The sequence below is a fragment of the Helicoverpa zea genome, chromosome 9 (genome assembly GCF_022581195.2).
Source record: "Helicoverpa zea isolate HzStark_Cry1AcR chromosome 9, ilHelZeax1.1, whole genome shotgun sequence".
Taxonomy (NCBI): Eukaryota; Metazoa; Arthropoda; class Insecta; order Lepidoptera; family Noctuidae; genus Helicoverpa; species Helicoverpa zea.
Window position 1 is genome coordinate 4386294 of NC_061460.1, and position 21220 is coordinate 4407513.

At 35.0% G+C, this 21220-nt stretch overlaps 1 protein-coding gene across 8 annotated transcripts in view; it reads left to right on the plus strand.

Annotated features, from left to right (window-relative positions):
* LOC124632886 (voltage-dependent T-type calcium channel subunit alpha-1G-like) overlaps positions 1 to 21220 on the plus strand; it is a 131261-nt gene that overhangs the window by 71150 nt on the left and 38891 nt on the right. For all 8 annotated transcript variants that reach the window (XM_047167876.1, XM_047167872.1, XM_047167874.1 and 5 more), the window contains exons 3-6: positions 1460 to 1880; positions 19058 to 19169; positions 19549 to 19682; positions 19867 to 19964. In XM_047167876.1, the coding sequence (XP_047023832.1) occupies positions 1642 to 1880; positions 19058 to 19169; positions 19549 to 19682; positions 19867 to 19964 (583 nt within the window). In that variant the 5' untranslated portion in view covers positions 1460 to 1641. The remainder of the gene's footprint in view (positions 1 to 1459; positions 1881 to 19057; positions 19170 to 19548; positions 19683 to 19866; positions 19965 to 21220) is intronic.

A 21220-nucleotide genomic window follows, 5' to 3' on the forward strand; every position in this document is an offset into this window, starting at 1 on the left:
GTCAGTTTAGTTAAGGACCAGTCGGGAGGATTACGCTGGGTTTGCATTATATTTGCAAACCAGACACGTTGTTATCCCGAGCAAAACTAGTTTAAACTTTGCTTTTCTAATGTTGAAGCTTTGTTTAATCAAGTACCGTTAAGGTAGATAACGGTTTGTGTTTTTTTAATCGTTCATATTTTTTTTTTATTTTAAGTGGAATTAGCAAGTGACGAAAATTTAAAGTAAATCTCTAGATACTTAGGTATCGATTAACAAGCCATTAAAATCAGTCCATCATCAGATCGTTAATGGGCAATATTGGCGATCAAACATTATGATGTCTTATGGGCCTTAAACGTCGATAATAGGTTCTAGAGGAACGCAAGTGGCGCAAAACGTATAATGAATCACCAATTAAATGTAACGACCATATTACATGGAAAACCGTAATTGTGTTAACGTGTTAACTTTATTGTTTACGCCTATTTACCGTGATTTAACTACCTGAAGTATGGCTGTTTTCGCATTTATGAGTTTGGATTGGTCGACGTCGGTAATGTATTAGGCCTTATTTATGAAGGTTCCTTCATCAATATTTTTGATGGATTTTAATTTATTATATGGACGCAATCGAAAATCATACCTCCATTCTAGGTTGGGTTATGTCGGATCATGATGTATTTAGATGAATCAGAGAATGATATCCTATTGCTTTCACGATTAATTAATTGTCAATAACCTTTAGTAAAAGTAATTGAATAAACGGTCAGTGAAAAATCCTCAGTTATTCAAAACTAAACCTTTTTCGTTAAGTCAGAATACCAATATATCATTGGCATAACGTACCTATGTAAATTGTTTAATTTCACCTCAGCCGACCCTCTGGCGAGTATTACAGGCACGCAAGTATTCTATAAATATTTTATTGCTTCCTTTGTGTACGCAGAAAGCTCATTAGTCATTTTTGTCGTCATAATTATGCGCTGGCTTTACCCTTCCGAACGCTAATGAAATAGAGACGAAATTGTAAAACAATGCCTTGGTTTTCTTTATGTATTTTCGAACTTATTTTGATCCAACAAATAAGGTACTGCACTACAACTTTTAAGAGAGTTTCCTTAAAAAGGCTTAAGAGAAAGAAAATTTCTAGCAGTGAAAAATAGTCTGAATGGATGGTGAATAAACTGGCAGAAAGTATACAAGTACTTTACAGTTTTATATCTGTTTTAAATAAGTTTTTCGTGTATTCTATTTTGTTTTTTAATTTAAGTTTCGTTGAACCGTTTGTCAATACCGTTAGGGTGAAGAAGAAAGCAGTGTTGACCAAATGCTCAAATAGAGACTTGGTCACACTGTTATGCTTACCTTAGGCATAGGTTTCGGTCGTTGCAACTTTCCAATTAAACCTGGGTATATTATTAGTAAACTACCTATGAAGTTTTTATAAGACACTAATGTTATTTTTCTCTTGTTTCAGATAAAGTGTTCTTCGTTCAAATACAACGACGATGGAGTTTGTAAATGTCGTGACGGAGCAATCCAAACACCCGCTGCCGGTGATAACCGACACATATCTATATAGTTGAGCATAAAGCTAAGATGGTGAAGTAGTGTTAATAGACAATTAAAGTGATACAATGAGCTTATAAGTTTAAGTGAATGTCTGGTGATCGGGAGAGGATGCCGTACTACGGGTATCGGGAGGGCGGGCCGGAGTCGGACTGCGAAGGGGGGTGCTCGGACTCAGATGGGGCGGATTCGGACTCTGAGGGGGGGCTGAGTACTGAGAGCACGGTGGGGCAAGGCCTGCCCTTCCCCGGGTTCACTCCGGTCGCCCTCCGGTATCTGACGCAAGAAACGAGGCCGAGAAGCTGGTGCCTCAAGCTGATCACTAATCCATATCCTTTTCAATATGATTTTTTAGTTATATTCAGGTTTAACTGTGGTTATTTACAAAAGATTCTATTTCAGAGTCGTTTTTAATGAACGTATTCTATCTATCATTAGCGTCGATCGAATATACATTCGCATACCTATTGTACTTTCTGAGTCGATATTAAGTAGTTGCTACTGGCACAGTTTTTACGGAAAAAACAAACATGTTTTTTTTCTGAAAAGACAGTACAATAGCTTGTGTCCTTGGCAAAAAGAGAACACAATGAAAAGTAAACACATCGCTATCTATCTCATACGTTTCGCTGAATTAACACATTTTATCACCAAGAACCAAATCTCTACGGATCAGGGGTCATTTTATTGTTTGTTCGTATCAACAGTGCTTTCATAACGGACAAGATTTTGAAATTCTCAATACTGTGCTCATTTTCACATATCTTCTTGTCGATAGTAAAAAAATGATAATCCTTTTAGCCACTCCAGTCGATGCCCAACATTGGCTGACGAAAGACTCATAGGTCGAGTGGACATCTGAAAGATTTGTAATGCTCATAAATAAGTATGAAATATAAAATAAACTTCCACTAACTAAATAGCCTGTACATAAATAAATACTAGTCCAACCAGTATATACAGTCGATTGTTTAAGCCACTCCAGTCGATGGCAAACATTGGCTGACGACAGACCCAGAGGTCGAGTGGTCATCTGAAAGATTTGTAATGCCATATTTCTCTTCACTCACGAAAAAAAGTACAAAATGGAAAATAAACATTCACTAACTAAATAGTGTGTGTATAAATTAATACTAGTCCAATATACCACAGCAGTATGTACAGTCGATTGTTTAAGCCACTCCAGTCGATGGCAAACATTGGCTGACGACAGACTCATAGGTCGAGTGGTCATCTGAAAGATTTGTAGTGCCACTCGCTGAGGGCTTTGTTTTGTCTACACTGCGTTGTGTAGATACTCAGAGTTCTGTAGATGAAATTAATATTTTAACGAGCGTTTTATTTTATTTGGTAGTTAATTTTTATAAGCTGTCAGTAGGATAAAGTTTTTTTTTTTTTTAGATAGGTATTACCTAGTTTAGGTGATCGGAAATTCGACATTAATCTTGTCTTATTGTACAACCAATTATCACTACCTATTTGTTATGTACTTGTCTTTGTTTTTTTTTATGTACAAATAAACCTTATAAACTTTAAATAGTCACGACCTAGGTAAACTCTAAACTGTATTTGAGGGTCTTTTTAATAAGAGCGCCTACTTTAGGTACGTCTGCCTAGCAATCACGCCTAAAATGCAATAGTGATCACTTCAGAATAGCTAACAACTACAGTAACCTTACTTGCAAACTGCAACACCAATACCACTCTAGCACTACTATAGAACAATGACTCACCTACACCTAGATCTTCATTTGTTAACAACTGTACCTGCCAGGCCACTGCTTATTCAACAGTTCCGATTCGAGCCAGCAAGTTTGTTCCCAAATCAAATACAAGGAGGGTAGATACAGCATACAGAAAGCTTGTGAATAATTGACAGCGCTCGCGAAGATCAAAGCTTTGCCGCGAGTATTGGTTTTGTGTGGCCCTGGGTATGTTACTGTTCATGCTATGAGACACAGTTTCATATAATTCGTGTTGGAGTTATGGAATGTCTCGTCTTGTGAATAGAACCTTCATGAGTGAAGTAAAAGGACGTTTGAGATGCTGGAAAATCATCGCAAAATGGTCATTAGGTTTATAGGATTTTTTAAATCATTTACTTGTGGTTTTAAAAAGCATCATAACTTTGTAAAAAAATGCTCTTTATGTACAAAATCCCATCTTCAACTCAACCAAAGAGATCCCAATTACTTTTCCATAAAAGAGCAGCATTTTCAAGAGTTGTTTTCCCCTTATATTATTATTCCAATAACTTTCAGCATCCCAGTTTTAATATTGGTTTGGCTTCCTCCTATCGACATTGACCTGATATCTTAACTATGAAGGTTAACACAAGGCTGCATGGTCTTCATAAAATTCAATGTTTACTATAAGATAAAAATACGAGTACATTAAAATTATACGCTTGGCTTGTTCAATATAGAGTTTACAAGCGTATTTTATAACAGAAAATTATCAAAATACTACAAAACAAATAACAAAAGATTTAAATTAACAAACGCGATCCACTTTTCAAGAAAAATGGAAAGTGCCTGAATTTTAAATCCTATAATATGTTGTTCAAGATTACTTTTACTCCAGCTTAGGTACTTAGTCTTGAATACATTACCCGAACTTTAAATACTGATTGTATTAATATTTAATCTGAGGGCGGATCATCAAAAGTAGCCAGTAGGTACTAAAAGTAGCCAGTAGGTACCAAAAGTAGCCACTATGTATAGCCACCGCATTTTAATCAGACACCTTCATAAATAACTAAGCAGCTCACTTCGGCCGATTACCCCTTGAATATAATCTAGGATAAACACGCGAAAGTTACGCACCTAATGAATATGTAAATCGAATAAAACGTATGTATTTCCAACCAGTACTAATTTTCTCTTTAACAAAGGATTTGGTGTTTGTTGGTCGTGCATTCATTCGGATAAACAATGAACACAATTGGACTTTGACTTAACTTTTATTTTGACTGATGAGTTTTTGAAGTATACTGGAGTACGAATTATCCGATCACATACACACAAGCTCACATACGCACTCACACATACACGCACACACACAAATACAACATACATGCGTGCCGTTTGAAAGACATTAAGATTTTAAGCTGCCCCAGATTCATCTATACTAATATTATAAAGCTGAAGAGTTTGTTTGTTTGAACGCGCTAATCTCAGGAACTACTGGTCCGATTTGAAAATTTCTTTCAGTGTTAGATAGCCCATTTATCGAGGAAGGCTATTTTTTATCCCGGTACGGGAAGTAGTTCCCACGGGATGCGGGTGAAACCGCTGGCAGAAGCTAGTCTATTCTAAGATAATATCTGTTTAAGAATATCAAGGAAGTTTATAATTATGTATCAGTATACTCATGTGTTCATAGTATGATAATACAGCAAGTTACGTGCATATAGACGCGGTGTGGATCCATGCCCCGAGGGGTAGTCAAACAATCAGCCTGAGAGCAACCTCCTCTCTGCTCTTGGTTTATATCTTTGTCCAAATATGCTGGTTTTGATATACATATACCGAGATGCTACATAAATCCTTTATGATAAGTGAGCGTTATATTTCCTAGCTGCATCAACATTTTCGGTCTTAAAGTGGACTCTAGCTAGTGTAAAGAATCTACCAAGAATGAAACATCCTGCTTTTAATTTGGAAACAACTTCCAGAAGGATTCCCTGAAATAATTTGGTTCCTGAATTCCAAATAAGGAAATTCCTTCGCTGGAACATCCAAATGATTTTCAATTTACACTGCAAGCGGGGCTCATCAATTTCAATTGCTCTCAGCAGTTATTGAATTTCCTGAGTCAACATAAATATGTCTGGTTTATTGCCTACGAGGTACGTTATTCATATTTAGTTAGTAACGCAATACCTAGCTACTTAATCATTCCAGCCACAAACCATTCTCACCAGATATTAATTTTCTTTTATAGTACAAACAAAAGTTCAAAGTAACAATACCAAACAAAATCAACTGTTACCACAGGCGGGGTAACTATCATATAAATTATGAAAAACAAATCTGGTTAATTTCAACTGTGTGCGTATGTGTGTGTGTGTAATGAATCTGTTTCATGCCTACATGCTTCGCTATGAGGTGTTTGAGCTATTTTCTAGGTTGCCATTCATAGGTTTTTTCAGCTTATAATAGATTTCCAAAGTTGTGTAAAAAATGAGTAGGAATCCTCTATAACCCAGTTGTGACTCAGGAAAATTTTCAAAGTTAACATAAAAATAAAGGTAATATGTGAAATGACACTTTTCACCTACCATTTTATGAAAATTACAAGTATCTCTGATGACGTAATTTTCGAGTCATTTATTTAATGTCCTCATAATGACAAAAGTTGGTTTAGCGGCCTAAGTATGTAATTACAGTTCTCTCCACAGTGAAAAACAAAAAATATACATTACAGAGATTTATTTCTTTGCACAATATAAAATGATAAAAATATAAACTAAAGTTATTTCAAGATAAAGCTACCGAGTTAAAGTGTCCAAACATTAACCGGATATTTATTGCGCCCTAGATGCTTCAAAGGCGGAAACTTTATTAAGTGTCTTCGCCAGATACGCCTTAAAATAGTTCATTGTTCCAAGACTTGAACACTAATGTAATAATTCAGAGATGTCGACAGCAAATCTTGGAAACCCACCTCACTGTCATGTTGTTCTACGAAGTCCGACATGCTTGCATTAATCCTCGTAAATCATAGTCTCAGACAAGAGTGAATGGTAAAAATGATAAACAATCAATACACTGTCTAAATCCATGAGCTCCAAATTCGATGTATCATGAGTCACTCACCAGTCACGCCTGATTCGCTCCGAAAATATGTAATGACGATGGAAATATGAATCACAGAATATACCTGAACCTAGTTTGTAAACAAATGTGATATGACTCAAATAAAAATATGAAAGTCTACAGACCATCATATCTTCATCTACATTTCATATTTAAAACCAACAAATAGGGTCTTAATGTCCGCCTAGGTCAACCAGTTTTCAAGTCCCTTGAGTCACAAGCTAAATTAAACTTTAAGTGAGACGGCATAAAGAACAGAATCTGTGCCCGCAATTATCGTTAGAGATTTCATGTGAAATTCCAATGTCGACCACTCGAGGCCACTCGTGTCTTGTGGAGCACTGAATAAATTAGGTTCTACAGTTACAGTGGGTGTAAGTGGAAACCTAGAGTCTCGCTTTGTCGTGTTCCAATTGTCAGGTTTCAACGATTGACACCATTCTTAGTTAAGTGGTTTGTTAAAACGGGTACTGATGACGACAATACTGATCCGTGGAAACTTGATTAAATCAAAATTATATAATTATACCCCCAGTTTATTTTCTATCTGTGAGATATTTTGAGATAAGATTAATTAATGATAATAACTAGGTAAATTAAAGCAAAGTATCCCAGACAATCCCAGTGTAGAATATTAGATTTACCTTCACAAAGGTACGAAATAAATTAATTTCAGTGTTTCTCGCACTACCTTTGCAATATGCACCTTGTTATTAGTCAGTTTGCAAGTTATATGCATGTACATACATCAAGTTAGATGGCATGCACAGCGTTACTGGCTTCGTCTAGACAGCGCTTATGAGAAATACCTAAATAACCATGCAGGTGATATGCTGAAACGAGCTTTCATTACAATTTAATTGCTCTGAGACAAGATGGTGAATTATGTACCTTGAATAGGGAATGTCTAATTTATTTTAATGATCAGCTAATTTCATTATGGACGGCATATCAACAATTCTGCTATGCTACCGAACTTATTAAATAAAATAATTAGGAAACTTTTTATGGTTATTTTAAGAGTATATATTAGGTACTTGATAAAATTAATAATATGAAGAAAATGTTCAAAGATACCTAGTAATAATTTGCATGTCTGAAACTTCGATGCACGTATCGACTAAGTTAGAGTTTCGGAGTCAACGCACGGGTTTGATTCGTGTTAGACAATTTCGTGACTGTACCTGATATCGCTGAATAGGCGGGTAATAAAATAATTGTAAGCATTATAAAATGCTTTCATAAAGTTAATATTCCTTAAATAAATATTACAGGTATTTTTTGCAAAAGAGATTTTTTATTCTAAGGCAAATCATCATGATAAAATGTGTAGATATGGAGGTCGAATCAGAAAAAGCAAATTAAAGTTTCAGGCCAAACCAGTGCACACGGAATGACAACTGCATAAGCAGAAAATTATAAACCTGGCAAGAGCAAACACCAGTCTATACCTCGATAAAGCTCAACCTCGTACAACATTGCCAACTATCAGCATTTAAACATTCTAAAAAGCTTAACTTTAATCAAAGCTCGTGTGAGCGGAACGTAGGTAACTACAGCCATTAGATAGCCCGTCAACGTAATAGTGTGTCCCATTGGAGTCGTGCCGAGCCGATCGAAGTAAAATCACTGTGTACCGTGTACTACCCCGAACTACCTATTTGTTACCACTACCCTACAATTATGTAAATACCAGCGTCATCTACCTACATGTCAGGCTTGTCAATATCGGCGCGTGACCTGTAAATATGGTGCGATGTTTTGCTCATTTCTATTTGTAGTGAAGGGTTAGAGAAAGGATCTATTAAAGGTCGAAGTTCAGTTCATGATTATGGAATATGTTTGGGAAAGTCGCATATAGGTACTTCTGATACATAAAGGGCATAAGGGCTAAAATGGAAAAAAGGAATCGAAATTTAGTTAGTAAGAGTCTGACACTCCCTCTCACTGCAACCACAGCAGTTGACGATTTCTCATAAAAAAATTATACCTACATTCTGTTATAAAACAAAAATAAAATAGTATTTAAGTACTGTATATTCTATAGTCCAACATTAAATAATATGAAATGTAAATAAAAGCTTCTTATTTGACATTAATGCAGCCGCTTTTATGGGACGCTCAAGTATTGAACTTAGTTTCGCCAATTAGCTGCTCAAACGATTCAGCTTTTAATGAATAAGCAAATTTGGTTTCGTAAATTGCTCTAATTTATAATACTGATCTGATTGTACTACTTATTACACACTAATAGGCACATTTATTAAGCATTGTAAGTACGTTTTTAATTAAAGTAGACGTGCTCTATGTAGATCAAATTATTATCAAGAAACAAATGACTATTACTCATAAAAAGTTATAATCATTTTGCCGATTAATACTCCCATTAATTTTGTGTGATATTGTGTTAAGAGTGTTTTCGATGCATATTAAAAGCAGGTTGTAAAACTTCCCTCAAAAGTGGGGAAGTAGGTAAATGTGCAGTTAGGTCACGGGCACCCTGCCACGTAGAGATGTGCCGCTTGGGACCATTATATTGTTATAAATGTCCCCACGATCCTCTTGCCAAGAAACCTTGTGTACTGGTAAACTTACTGCTAACATTCTGAGATACAGGTTAAGAGTAGTAAGCTCGAACGTTCACATCTAGGTAAGGATTAAGAAATAATACAGATTGTTTTATATACTTAGTACTTTGTACATGTCAGCTTAGACATACCTACTTATGTCTAGCACTGGAAAAAAACATAAAATTCTTAGTAACCCATCAAAGTATGAACACGGGGTTCATAACCCTTGGCAACTTATACAAACAAGCATGTATTCATTGACTAAATATTTCGATAAAAAAATAGATAACAAAAGAAATTACTCAGAACCTGATGGGCTTTGGTTCAATAATGGAAAACACCCTGACCCTATAGTACGAAGAAGAAAGGCTAATAGCCGAATGAAATCGTTAGTAGATGATGAAGCAAAAACTGTTATATTAGGAACTCCGGCCTGACGCCTTTAATACAGCATTAATTTTTATTGTTTATAGGGAAAGTCGGGGTTTTGATTAAGGAATATCTTTATAATAATTTTGACAATACAATATCTCAATGATATGACGCGATTCAATAAAAGAAATATCAAAACAGATCTAAGCTTTAAATATTGTTTGTCAGTTTGCCATAAATCTGACCAGCACCGTTAGGTTTTATGTAAGTAGGTCTTGTTATCTAAATGTAAAATCAAATCTGAATCAAACTTATTCAATTTCCTACAGAGCCTTTGGAAAAATATCCCGAAATCAGGTATCGCCTCCACTGATTCACGTGTAAGAATATAGGTACTAAGTTTCAAGAAGGTAAACTAATAGGAATTGATTATGCCTGTGTTCGGAATATAGGGAGGATAAGAGAGTAAACATGTTTACTACCCTGAGAGTGAGATAGTTCGCTAACCCTTGTAAACAGCTATCTAGCGTACCTATCTTATTTGTATAGGAGTCAGGTTTTATAGTCCCGACAGCATAAAGTTCAATGATTATGTTTTTATTCCGTCGTATCGAAGGCTCGTAAAGCGCATAAGTGTTTATTTCAAGGAGTTTAAGATTCCTTGAGTGGGGTTCAAGAAGGGTCATGGTTTAATGTATACCTAAGTTTAAACAATCTTAAAGATTGTATGCATATTTTTCTCTGAATTTTATGGTTGGCAGGTTGTTGATTAAGTGAAATTACATGAATACCTATGTCAAAACGTGAAACGAATCATGACCACAGAATTTGTAACTCGTTTCACTCTGACAGTAGGTTTTCATCATAGTTATGACCATAATAATTTATACAAGTGTTGAACATACACCTACTCATACATTGGTACGTCTTGTTAGTTACATCCCGCCCTCCACACATTCAGCCTTCGCAGTATCTCGCGGCACAGTATGGCTAAAATTAAAAAAGTTCCCTTTCATTACACCGTTTTTATGTAACGCGAATACTCGCATAATGATGCTCACAATTGAAATGAGTTTCTTCGTTAAAATGTAAGGGTGTATCACGCCGAACGCCGAGAGAACTCTTCGTTCTAATGCATAATTATCACGAAGTCACCTTTGATAAATATTTTCCAACATTTTTATTTTACCTTAAGTACACGCTATCAAGGTTCTTGCCTGTCTCGTTCCAGTGAACAACTGTATTCGTACTTTTTTCTTATCCAATTTTCTGTAAAAGCATTTTGTGCACTTTTCTGATAGCGATCTGTCTGTTACGTGCTTTTTATTTTCTATTTCTGTGTACAAAGAAGTTCAAATCGCATCAGTTTAAAAACGAGAAAGGAAACGACTCCAGTTTTGCACGTGGAATCGTGTGGCTTTGTAATTTCGTTTTTAGCATCGCCGTGAAGCAGAAAGAAAACAAAATGTAGACAACGTTGTTATGCATACCGTTCAGTCTTATGTCAACAGCGTAAGGTTTGAATTCGCTCATGCATGTTGAAAAAATTGAGTGTAGAGTTTCACTTGTGTACCAAATCGTGGTTCTACAAAGCGGTGCTGCTTGTATAGGAACTTTTAAATGCTACGAAAGAAAATCCAAGGCAAATGAGCTTATTGTTTACACGCATGAAGCAAGGCAATTTGAAGCCTCAAATGGTATTATATAATGAAGTGTATACGCTCTGAATTCAAGTTCATTCAATTTTCGTTTGAAATTTTTTTTCTTTTATTTTTATTTACTCTTATTTGTATCAAAATCGAATAGAAATAGAATATAGAATTTCAAACTAAAGTAGGTAAGTAAAGAACGTCTCATGAAAACGTACACCCTCATTCAATGGATGACTTTTTTGTCTTGAACTATGCATCTAATAAAACGAGGATAAAAACTCGATTCAGAATTAATAGGCCAGATTGAGAAGACTGGAGTGGCTCTGAAACCAATCCAATTAACTTTTAGCGTCACTTTCGCCGTTTGTCAATAGATTTATCCCGAGATTTAATTCTAAATTGAAATTCTAACCTTCTTATTTTAACTTCTAACTTGGTGATCCGTTCGAATGAATTAATTAAATTTTCCTTTTTTATTAGCGCCGTGGATTCCGATTCGAGTTTGCTTTCTTTGTTGTTATTTCTTTTTATTTTTATATTGTAAAGAAAGGTCCTTTGTTGTCATACTCCTAATAAATAGCACTCTCTGCTTGTCAATAACACTCAAGAATTTTTGAATATAAATCAGGCTTTTCGCAATATTTCTTATAAAATACCAGTACCGATCACGGTGCTTTTAAGGGCCAAATATAATTCAAATAATAATGGTGTTGACTCAGTTTTTCATTCCGTTTCTGTACTCGTTCAGAAATGTCAGTCCATTTGTAAAGAATGAAATATTAAAGCGAGAGACTCGATGATTTGAAATCAGAGCCGCTATCGTGCGCTCCTTCACTTCAAGATAGTGCCTCGTTTGAACGTACTCGTATTCTGTTTACTCGCCTTTGTTAAATATTCGTCTTATATTTCAGAAATATGGAATCGAAGAAAATTTGACGAATTCAAATAAATAATGAATGCTTACATGCAGCCAAGTTTTATACAAAACTCAAACTGCCATTGAGCTAAAAAAAAACACAGCTTAAAAAGGTTAAAAGTTCCCGTAGTAAATGAAAAGTTCTATTTTTGAACTTCCCTCTGAAAATATCTTGACATTCAACTTCGTGACTTCAGAAACGAAATTATTAATTCATGGTCAGCTGCACGAGTTACAACAACTCTCATAAACGTTTATTAGTGTTTGGAAAAAAGATGAAATGATAAAAATTTGTTTTATCATGTGTAGGTAAAATAATCTTCTAGTGATATTTATTATTCTTACTGAATCATCAATATAGACATCACGTTTCTTTGCCTGCCCCAAACGTATTATGTTACGTACATTTGCAAAAATAAAACTAGCAATTGGGTAAACAAAAGGCGGCTTGAACGACCGCAGTTATGGCCGTTTTATGGTCAATAAAATACGTATCAAGCACAATCAATGACAATCATTGAGCGAAAATGCGGAAACTGATATAGACGCCTTAATGGATCCCTGAATAGCTAATGCTAGGATCGTAAATAATATATCTGCGTTAATATTGCTTACCTATTGTAGAAAGGATATAAAGTGAATACACACGTAGGTGTTAATAACATCTATCGGGTGTGTCGTTCATAATCACATTAAATTAAATGCGTTAATATACTGGTTAATATATGTCGATTAACACAAAGATAAAAGAAAAATACGTAAAAATAAAAAAATGATTTTTTCAAACAAAGTAAATTGAATAAAAATGTGCAAAAATTAGAACACCATATAAAAGTCAGTCATTACAAACAACTGAAATTCTCCCTTGAAAACTGACAGCTGTCAACTGATCAAAACATACGATACTCCTAACTTTATCTCTGCTTTACACATGATGTTGTAAATTATAAAAACGAAAAACCACTGAATGGATTAGGTTATTTTTTTTACAATTCGCCATAGAATATCATAAAGTATATGCGATATGATTTAATGTGATTGTGAACGACACACCCGATATAATCTTATACGTATGAATACAGTAGTTAGTCGTCGACGGTTGCAGAGGTTTAAAAAAAATATCAAATAGGTATACAAGGGCCGTATTATGCGTGCCATCATATTGTTCAAGTATGTTTATATTTAACTCAACTTACCCAAAAAATGGCTATCGCTAAACTTGCTCAGTGGCAGTGCCGTGTGAACGAGCGTCCGTTCCGCTTGTCGGGACAATAGGCAGGCCGGTGGCGTTTCCTCTCATAACACAAACCTTTTGTGAATCCAGTCTCCTCGGTTCACATAATACTATGAGATTACTCATTAAAATCGCCCAAAACGACCCTCCTCGATAGAAATTCAAACGAATTCGTAAAATATCAAAGGTATCGAAAATTGGCGACACAAAATTAAATACGTACTTGTTTTCTTTGAAAACGAAATAATTTTTAAAGGAATACGATATTGTATTTCAAAAACAAATTGAATATATTTTCGTTTCTGATACCAATAATGAATGGTAAATACACCGGTTTAAACTAAATGAAATGTAAAAGCTGTATCGGTGATACAAATTATGACAGAAATCATTATTTATTTAGATAAGGAAAATTATGTCAGATAACCAACAGACATTTCTGTCATTAAAAATGATTTTTATGTGCTTATTATTTAAATCGAAAAAGGGAAATATTATTATCAACCCTTATCAAACAAAAGGTCAAAGACTAACATTTCAGGCGCATGAACGAAAATAATGGCAGCGGCATTTTAATCTGCTGAAACCCTTTCATCATTGTAATAAGCTAAGCTGCGTTAAGTCGGACAAGTTAAAAGTTGCAGCTATTTATCAAGTATGCAGCTCAAGGGTTCTATTGGAGTGAAGGCTGGATATTTTTCCCTGTCGCACGATATGAAGCGTTGAAGGGTCGGTGGGCGTATTCATTTTACAGGTCATTAGAGTAAAAAAAAAGGGTAAACAAAATTGTGGCTGCGACATTTGTCCGCTTTAAAACAAAATCATTTCTTTTTTAACTCTATACAGCAACCGTTCAAATGTGTTTTATGTTCTTTATGAGACATTCAAACAAATGAAGTGTTGTGTTATGCCATCATATAGTTAAGTAAAAAAGTTTGTTAGTAAAGATCGGTTGAATAATGATTTTTTGGTTTACCATCGCATGGCTGGCAAAATTCTCTCACAACTTCTGTATCTGAACCTCTACATGCATATATGAATGAAAACTTTGCTTTAAAGTTTGCAACTTTGAGCAAACGTTGCTTAAGACACGGCAATAACTTGCAGTTTCACAGTTTAGTTTTGCATATATAATCATAGCTGAAAGGAACTGCATAATCCTTCACAGAAACTTTTCCCGTGTCAAGACTTTCCGTTACCTCAGAAAATATAGTTAAGTAGCAAAATTCTGCATGCGAAACGTACGTACCCAAGCATCCAATTTCATTTAATAATTTAGTGTTAACATAACAAGTCAACGCCAACTCAGAAACTTCACACATTTCCAGGAACATTTCAACTCCAAATCGCCAATCAATAAATTTCCATTCACGAGTCTTACATTAGGTAGGTAATTCAGAATTGTATTGGTCATAATCAAGTGGCGAAGTATTCTAGCGTGTGGTGGGGTTTGATGCATAGACTGGCACCGACCGTGACATAAACTTCCTTAGGTAATGACGAAGTCCACAGTTGGATTTATTGGTCGTCGGCTCTTATTGAGCTCGGCTGCAGTTTGTTGTGGCTTTAGTAGTTCCTGTTTTATACGCTTAATGCAGACTCTTTAATTAGTTTAGTTGCTTTGTCTTTTTGAGCGTGCTTGCGGATTTTGTGATTTCTTTTTTATGATATAGTTTAATTGGAGTCGTCTTCATTTCATTTCAGTCGAATTTTCATTTAAAGATGCTAATTTTCCGCTGAAAAAGATGATTTTCATTCTCAGTGTAAGATAAAGTAAGCTCAAAAAATATCATGGTTTTAATTGAAGATCATTAGGCGTAATTTTCCTGAACATAATTTAGTTACTTAAGTTGAATAGAAAAATCAACAGTACCTTCATATTTTACATAGACGGAGCTCCTTTTCAGTCCAGTGGAAAGTAAATAAAAATATAATAAAAACACGGCCTTGAAACCTGTTTTAAAAAGGCAGGCCTGCCAAAGGTACCAGGGATACATAAGTCGCTAGGTACTACAGACCACGGAGCCACTTGAGCGCCTGTTGACGACAAAAAGAAGGGAAAAAAATGTCGACGACGTAATACCGAGATGACAAATACGCCGTTTTACACTACAGATGTATTTGAGTTGAAAAGTTGGATTATTATTTTCTTTCGCTTTTTGGTGGAGCTGTAGGATAAATAGAATTTGTATTTCGTTTGCTTCGGCAAAATGATTATGTTGATGTCCTTCTAGTATGACCATTTTGATTAGTAACAGTCTTTTCAAGTTATTAATGCTAACATTCATAGTTCTTCCCTAATATCCCAATAGTTTTCATGACTGCTGTCTCGGTATCGCTTGGATAGGCGACTATAAAACAAATGAAAATAGACAGAATCGAATTCCTATGTATCAGAATCACATAAAGCTACCAATTCAGCAGTGACTGAACGCAACGTCATGAAATGTAGCGTCACTATACGTAAACGTATAAGCATACTAAGATTCCACATATTTAACGACAGTTTTACAGTCGGCTGGAGCCGAGCTGACTCAATGCCGCGCTTGGTGAACGACCAGCCTTACGTAACCTCTACTAAAAACGACTAACACATTAGTTAGGGCGCGTAGGTCTAGTTTACTGGTTATGCACTTAACGCATCGTAAATAATTGTTTGAGTGTTCTAAATTACATTTATACTGACAAAAAAGGAGTCTTTGACATACCTATGTACATACTCAGTTTAAGGCAGTCCTGTGCGGTAAAGTTTCAGCTGCATGATGAAAATGATATGCATTTTTAATGAACACATTAGTGCATTTCTTTCATTTTCTGTTAATTTGACGGCTCGTTATAAAGTGCAATGCTTTCTCACTAGCAAGTTTATATTAAAGAATTACAGCTTGTTTTAAAGCCCACAGAAAAAAAAACTAATGATTTATGCTTTCGCATGCTACAAAGAGTGTGCTAAGTATGAATGTGGAGGGATGGAGAGGCAGAGGTAGACCGAGGAAAAGATGTATTGATTGCCTGAAAGAAGACATGAAGCAAAAAGGAGTGGATGTAAGTATGACGTCTGACAGAGAGGAATGGAAGAAAAAGACATGTTGCGCCGACCCCAAATGACTTGGGAACAGGGCAGGAAGATGATGATGATGATGATTTATGCTTTCGTCAGACTAGCTTATAACTTTTAAGAAGGCATATATACCGACGCACCTAATCTTTGGTAGATTTGTACGTTTCAATTTATCCTTATAGAGCACATTAATGGCTCAGAAAACATATTCATTTAGTCAGTATTTACGTCACAAGACACTCCTTTTGTAAGACTAACTACAGTACCCTCGCTAATCTTGGATCTTACAGCGAACTAATTAACTACCAAAATATGACCTCGGTCATACAAAATGGTATGAGTGGATTAAGCTAGGATTTGCTCCCAGTCTCTATCTATTCAACTCCGTAGTTCATATTTTGTTTGGTCCTAACCCACCCTAAGCTTTATATTTTAACAATACGCTTTTCAGCAACAATCTTTCAGACTTTTAATCCTCTCGTCCAACGATGAATCTAAAACACATTTGTTTAAAATATGTCCAATAGAAAATTTATGGCCTTACTACAAAAACTTAAACATCTGTTTTACACTTGTCTAAAAAATGGTGGCTGCAAAATGAACCATATGTCAACGTCATAATCTGACTTTTTTTAGACAAGTCTTAAACTGACGTTTAAAATTTTTTTATGGTAAGACGGTTAGTATTTCAGGAATAGTGTGCCAACCTACATACGTTATCACAACAAATTTCAACGAGACTTTATGTCGCAGGCTGCCATCGATCTGACGATACAACGATTACGGCTATTATCAGCGACATATTTCTTCCTAATGGGTAATAGAGTATCATGTTAGTGGCTTCTTCCAACAAAATGAAACACAGATTCATCCGCAAGAAACAACGGAATTCTCGCCTTATTTACACGGCTGAGGATCCATTAACTTTACAGTATGTCTCATTGAAGATGTTCAAAGGCTATTTTGTTTAAAGTGCAATAAAATTTGGCCTACAAACATAACAAATGATAAACAAATTAGCGTCAGCTGATTTATGGAGCTACATTGACGTAATCCCTTTTGCTCAGAGCATACTATTGTAAAAGACCTTTTAACTAACAGATGGGGAGTATAATGGAACGTGCAGAGTCATGGCGGTTTGCGCTTCCTGGCCTCGGAAGATTCTTGCTCGTTCGATTAAGATGTTTTGCCAAGAATACGAAAGGTTGCTAGCAATACAACTAATGTTAGACTACTGTAATTACTTTTTTGTCTATTTCTTTATAGCAACTGTCTATTTTGTAACCATTTCCAACGACAGAAATTCTAAAAAAATATGGAGCTTACCTAACCTATATAAATAGCCATTCAATTTTCGATGACAATTCTGTTTTTTTAAGACAAATCCATTATAGCCATCTAAAAATAAATGAACTTGCATTACCTCAATACTAATCGTTTTCAAAACAAACGTGAAGCACGAGACTAACCGATGCAACTGTTACGGCCACAAACACGGAAAGCCGAAACTGCGGTTCTATATCCTGTAATTAATGCAAGCTCGGCTCTACTCTGAAATAATGAACAACAGTATACTAGCCCGGTAATGGTGCTCATTGTACCACGGAATTACTTCGCAAATAATACAAGAACGTTTTATAAGAACAAAGGTTTTTAATGTATGAGTTGGTTTTACAATACTTAAAACCTAATTAAGTCCGACCTAAGTAGTATTATTTGGCTGTCCTACAAATGTGGAGTTTCCAAAATATACAAAATAACTAACTAGGTACATATTTCCAAACAACCAGACACAATCTAAGCTGATTAAATCTAATTTAAAAGCATTATACTGTAGCATTGTAACAACGTAAATTCTGACCGTAACGTTCGTACATAAAACGTTTTCAAACGCGACTACCTCGACGAACACTTTCAAATCGTTCTGACAGAACACTAACAGCTAATCTGACCAAAGCCACAACACACGGAATAGTCTCCGACCACAGAACAGCTTTGTTAAATACCACTGAATTTGAGTCTAGTCAAAAAAGTCAAGGTTTGAACCACAAAGCTGACCACACACTGGAGGCATTATAGATAATTTTTACCACATTTTCATTGTTGGCGGCAGTTCAAACGCGTTCTCATTGTACAGAAATTAACTTTACATGCGCAATGATATACGTGAAATGAGTATTTATGATGTTGTATTTCGAATTTTATGATCTTGTATCTTGTTTATTCAATTACCTAATGCTGCGTTTCATTCACACGTTTCCGGAACGTGTTGTAAATTTAAACATTGACTTTTTTCGTACCCAATCTTTCATAAGCCCATCGTGTAATCTCCTGCAATCACGGTTTGTGTTAAATTTTAATCCGTACGAATAAAAGGGGAATTTATTTTGAACAAATTCGTCTTAATTGCGAGAGAATTCGATTTTCGAAATGCGCCGTGTTCGCGCCATGACAGGTTGAAAACGTGGTAATTGTTTGATGAAGTCTATTACATCATCCAATTTGTATTCCATTGATCATCGGTTTGACCAAATCTTTTCGAGGATGCCTTTCACTTAAATAACGATGACAAGGGATCCCGTCCTATGACATTTGAAATATTATGTTTACAACTTCTCCGAATCATATTGTAATTTTAACCAACAGCCAAAGCTTAAATCAATTAAAATGATAGCGATCATTAGGAGCGACTCTGAAATGTATCAAGGGACTGGCCCATCGACATTTAATTGAAACTCTGAGCTTCTCTTTGATATTCTAGTTATTTTACTCACGAACATTATGATATCAGACGTTTTAATTTTTAGGTTATTTTATAATTAATTGTGCTGCTACTGTTTCATTTTTAAATATGTATTGATTTTCTTAACTTTGTTTGCACGTGGTTTGAAAGGATATCCATGTTGGTAATCCTATTGAACTGCGTAACATTAGGAATGTACCAGCCGTGCGTCGACGATCAGTGTGTAACGAATAGATGCAAAATATTACAGGTAAGTAAAAAAGCCACAACTTTTTATAAAAAAAAAATAACAATAACGTCTCGTCAAAAATTGCAAGCGATAAAAAATAAATCGCAACCCATAATTCAAAAATCGAACCCACAAGAACGTTCTCATAAATCTGCAAAAAGAATACAAACTTTTTAATCAAAAACGAATACTGTCTTGACGCGTGCACTCCGCGTAATTAAAAAAAAAAGAACACTGGCGGTAGAGAAAAAATGTGGAGGCTTGTTGAAGTGATTTTCTTTTGTTTTATTTTTATTTACGCGCCAACGAAATTTATTTGCTGGCAAAATTAGAATCGTTCAAATTAAAATTGTGATGTTTTATTTGAGTAACTCGTGTTTTAATATAAAATCTGTTGCAGGTTTTCGACGATATAATATTCGCGTTTTTCACGTTGGAAATGTCAATCAAAATGGTGGCGATGGGCGTTTATGGGCACGGAACTTATTTAGCGGACTCGTGGAACAGATTGGATTTTTTCATTGTTATGGCCGGGTACGTGTTTATTTTGAAAACTTTTTTGCTATCTTCTCTGCACTTTCTTAATTAAAATATTGGGTTACTTTGATCTTTAAGTTTACACGCCCAGTTTTATGTGTAGTGTATTATACCCAGATATTTCATCACAAAAAGTTGTGTAAACCAAAAATCTTTGTTTAAAATGTGATTATTTTTCCAGAGCACTGGAATATGCATTGAACGTGGAGAACATCAACCTATCAGCGATCAGGACTATTCGAGTACTCAGGCCATTGAGAGCCATCAACAGGATACCAAGTAAGACATTTAGTATTATCTAATCACACTTAGGTGTGAACTTTTAGGTTCTATGTTAGGCGTTTTTATGGTTGAGGAAAATGAATACACATTGACTGAAACCATGCGGCACCTTCTATGCTGCCCACTATGCCCCGACAGCTGCATTGTGGATGACCATTATAACGCTACTGACAATGCCGTATGCGTAGTGAAATATTGGGCCTCCAAAATTTAAGTTGTTATCGACTCGCCAAGAAGAGAAGAAGTAATAACTTGTCAATTTTAGTGATGTCATCATAAACATTACATTTGACGTAAAAGTTTGGTATAAGTTCCTTGGATTTCTGTAGTAAATACTTAGGTATACGGAGTAATTTTTAGTTATTAAGTATCGATGACAAATAAGTATTCGCAATCTTCAATTCTGCCAATATAATTTCTTAGGTGTTTCGATTAGAGTTAACGCATAATCAAATCTAAACTGTTACTGTTGTGTACCGTTTAAAAATGATATATCATTGCTATGAATGTGTGAAAGATACACAACAAAGACAGGAAATACCATAAGTTTTAGTTTCTTTTAATCAAAATATCCGGTGTATTCCAAAACATCGTTTATTAGGATGTCGGTTTTGCATGTGTACAATAGGAATGACAAGCCTTTTGATCTGCTACAGTTAGGAATTCGGTATTTGAACACATGTTTACTGGTATGCCGTTTCCAATGAAATTGGAAATCGGCTAAAAATCTTTATCTTCAACGAAATTATCTAGGTAGGTCATTTTAATCCTAGAACTGAAAGCTTTTGAATTTGCGTAATTATAAGTAATAAGACGCAATTTATTGCTTGAGTAAAAAGGCAATCATTACATTAAGTAATTTGATACACGCAACTACACATATAACATTACTACATAGTTATCGAAATATTCATAGTATTTTTAACAAAGAAACCCTAATTCAATATTCCTCTTTTGACCGCGTACTTAACAAATAGCTCTCTTGCCCTGTAATCAAACTGGATGGACGCAAAATTTTCTACTGTGAAATGGATTTTTTTTTACAATGGCATTACGTTTGGAAAAAAATAATAGGCAATGTGATTTTTTATCCGAGATGTAATAAACTTTGGTGAAAACGGTTCAGCATTGAAAATTGCTGAACATTTTAATTACCATCGCCATTAAATGTTATTATAGATTTTAAAGTAATCCTGAAATGATTAATGCTATTAAATTATAATAAATGTAAAATGGATTATAAGCACGACCTA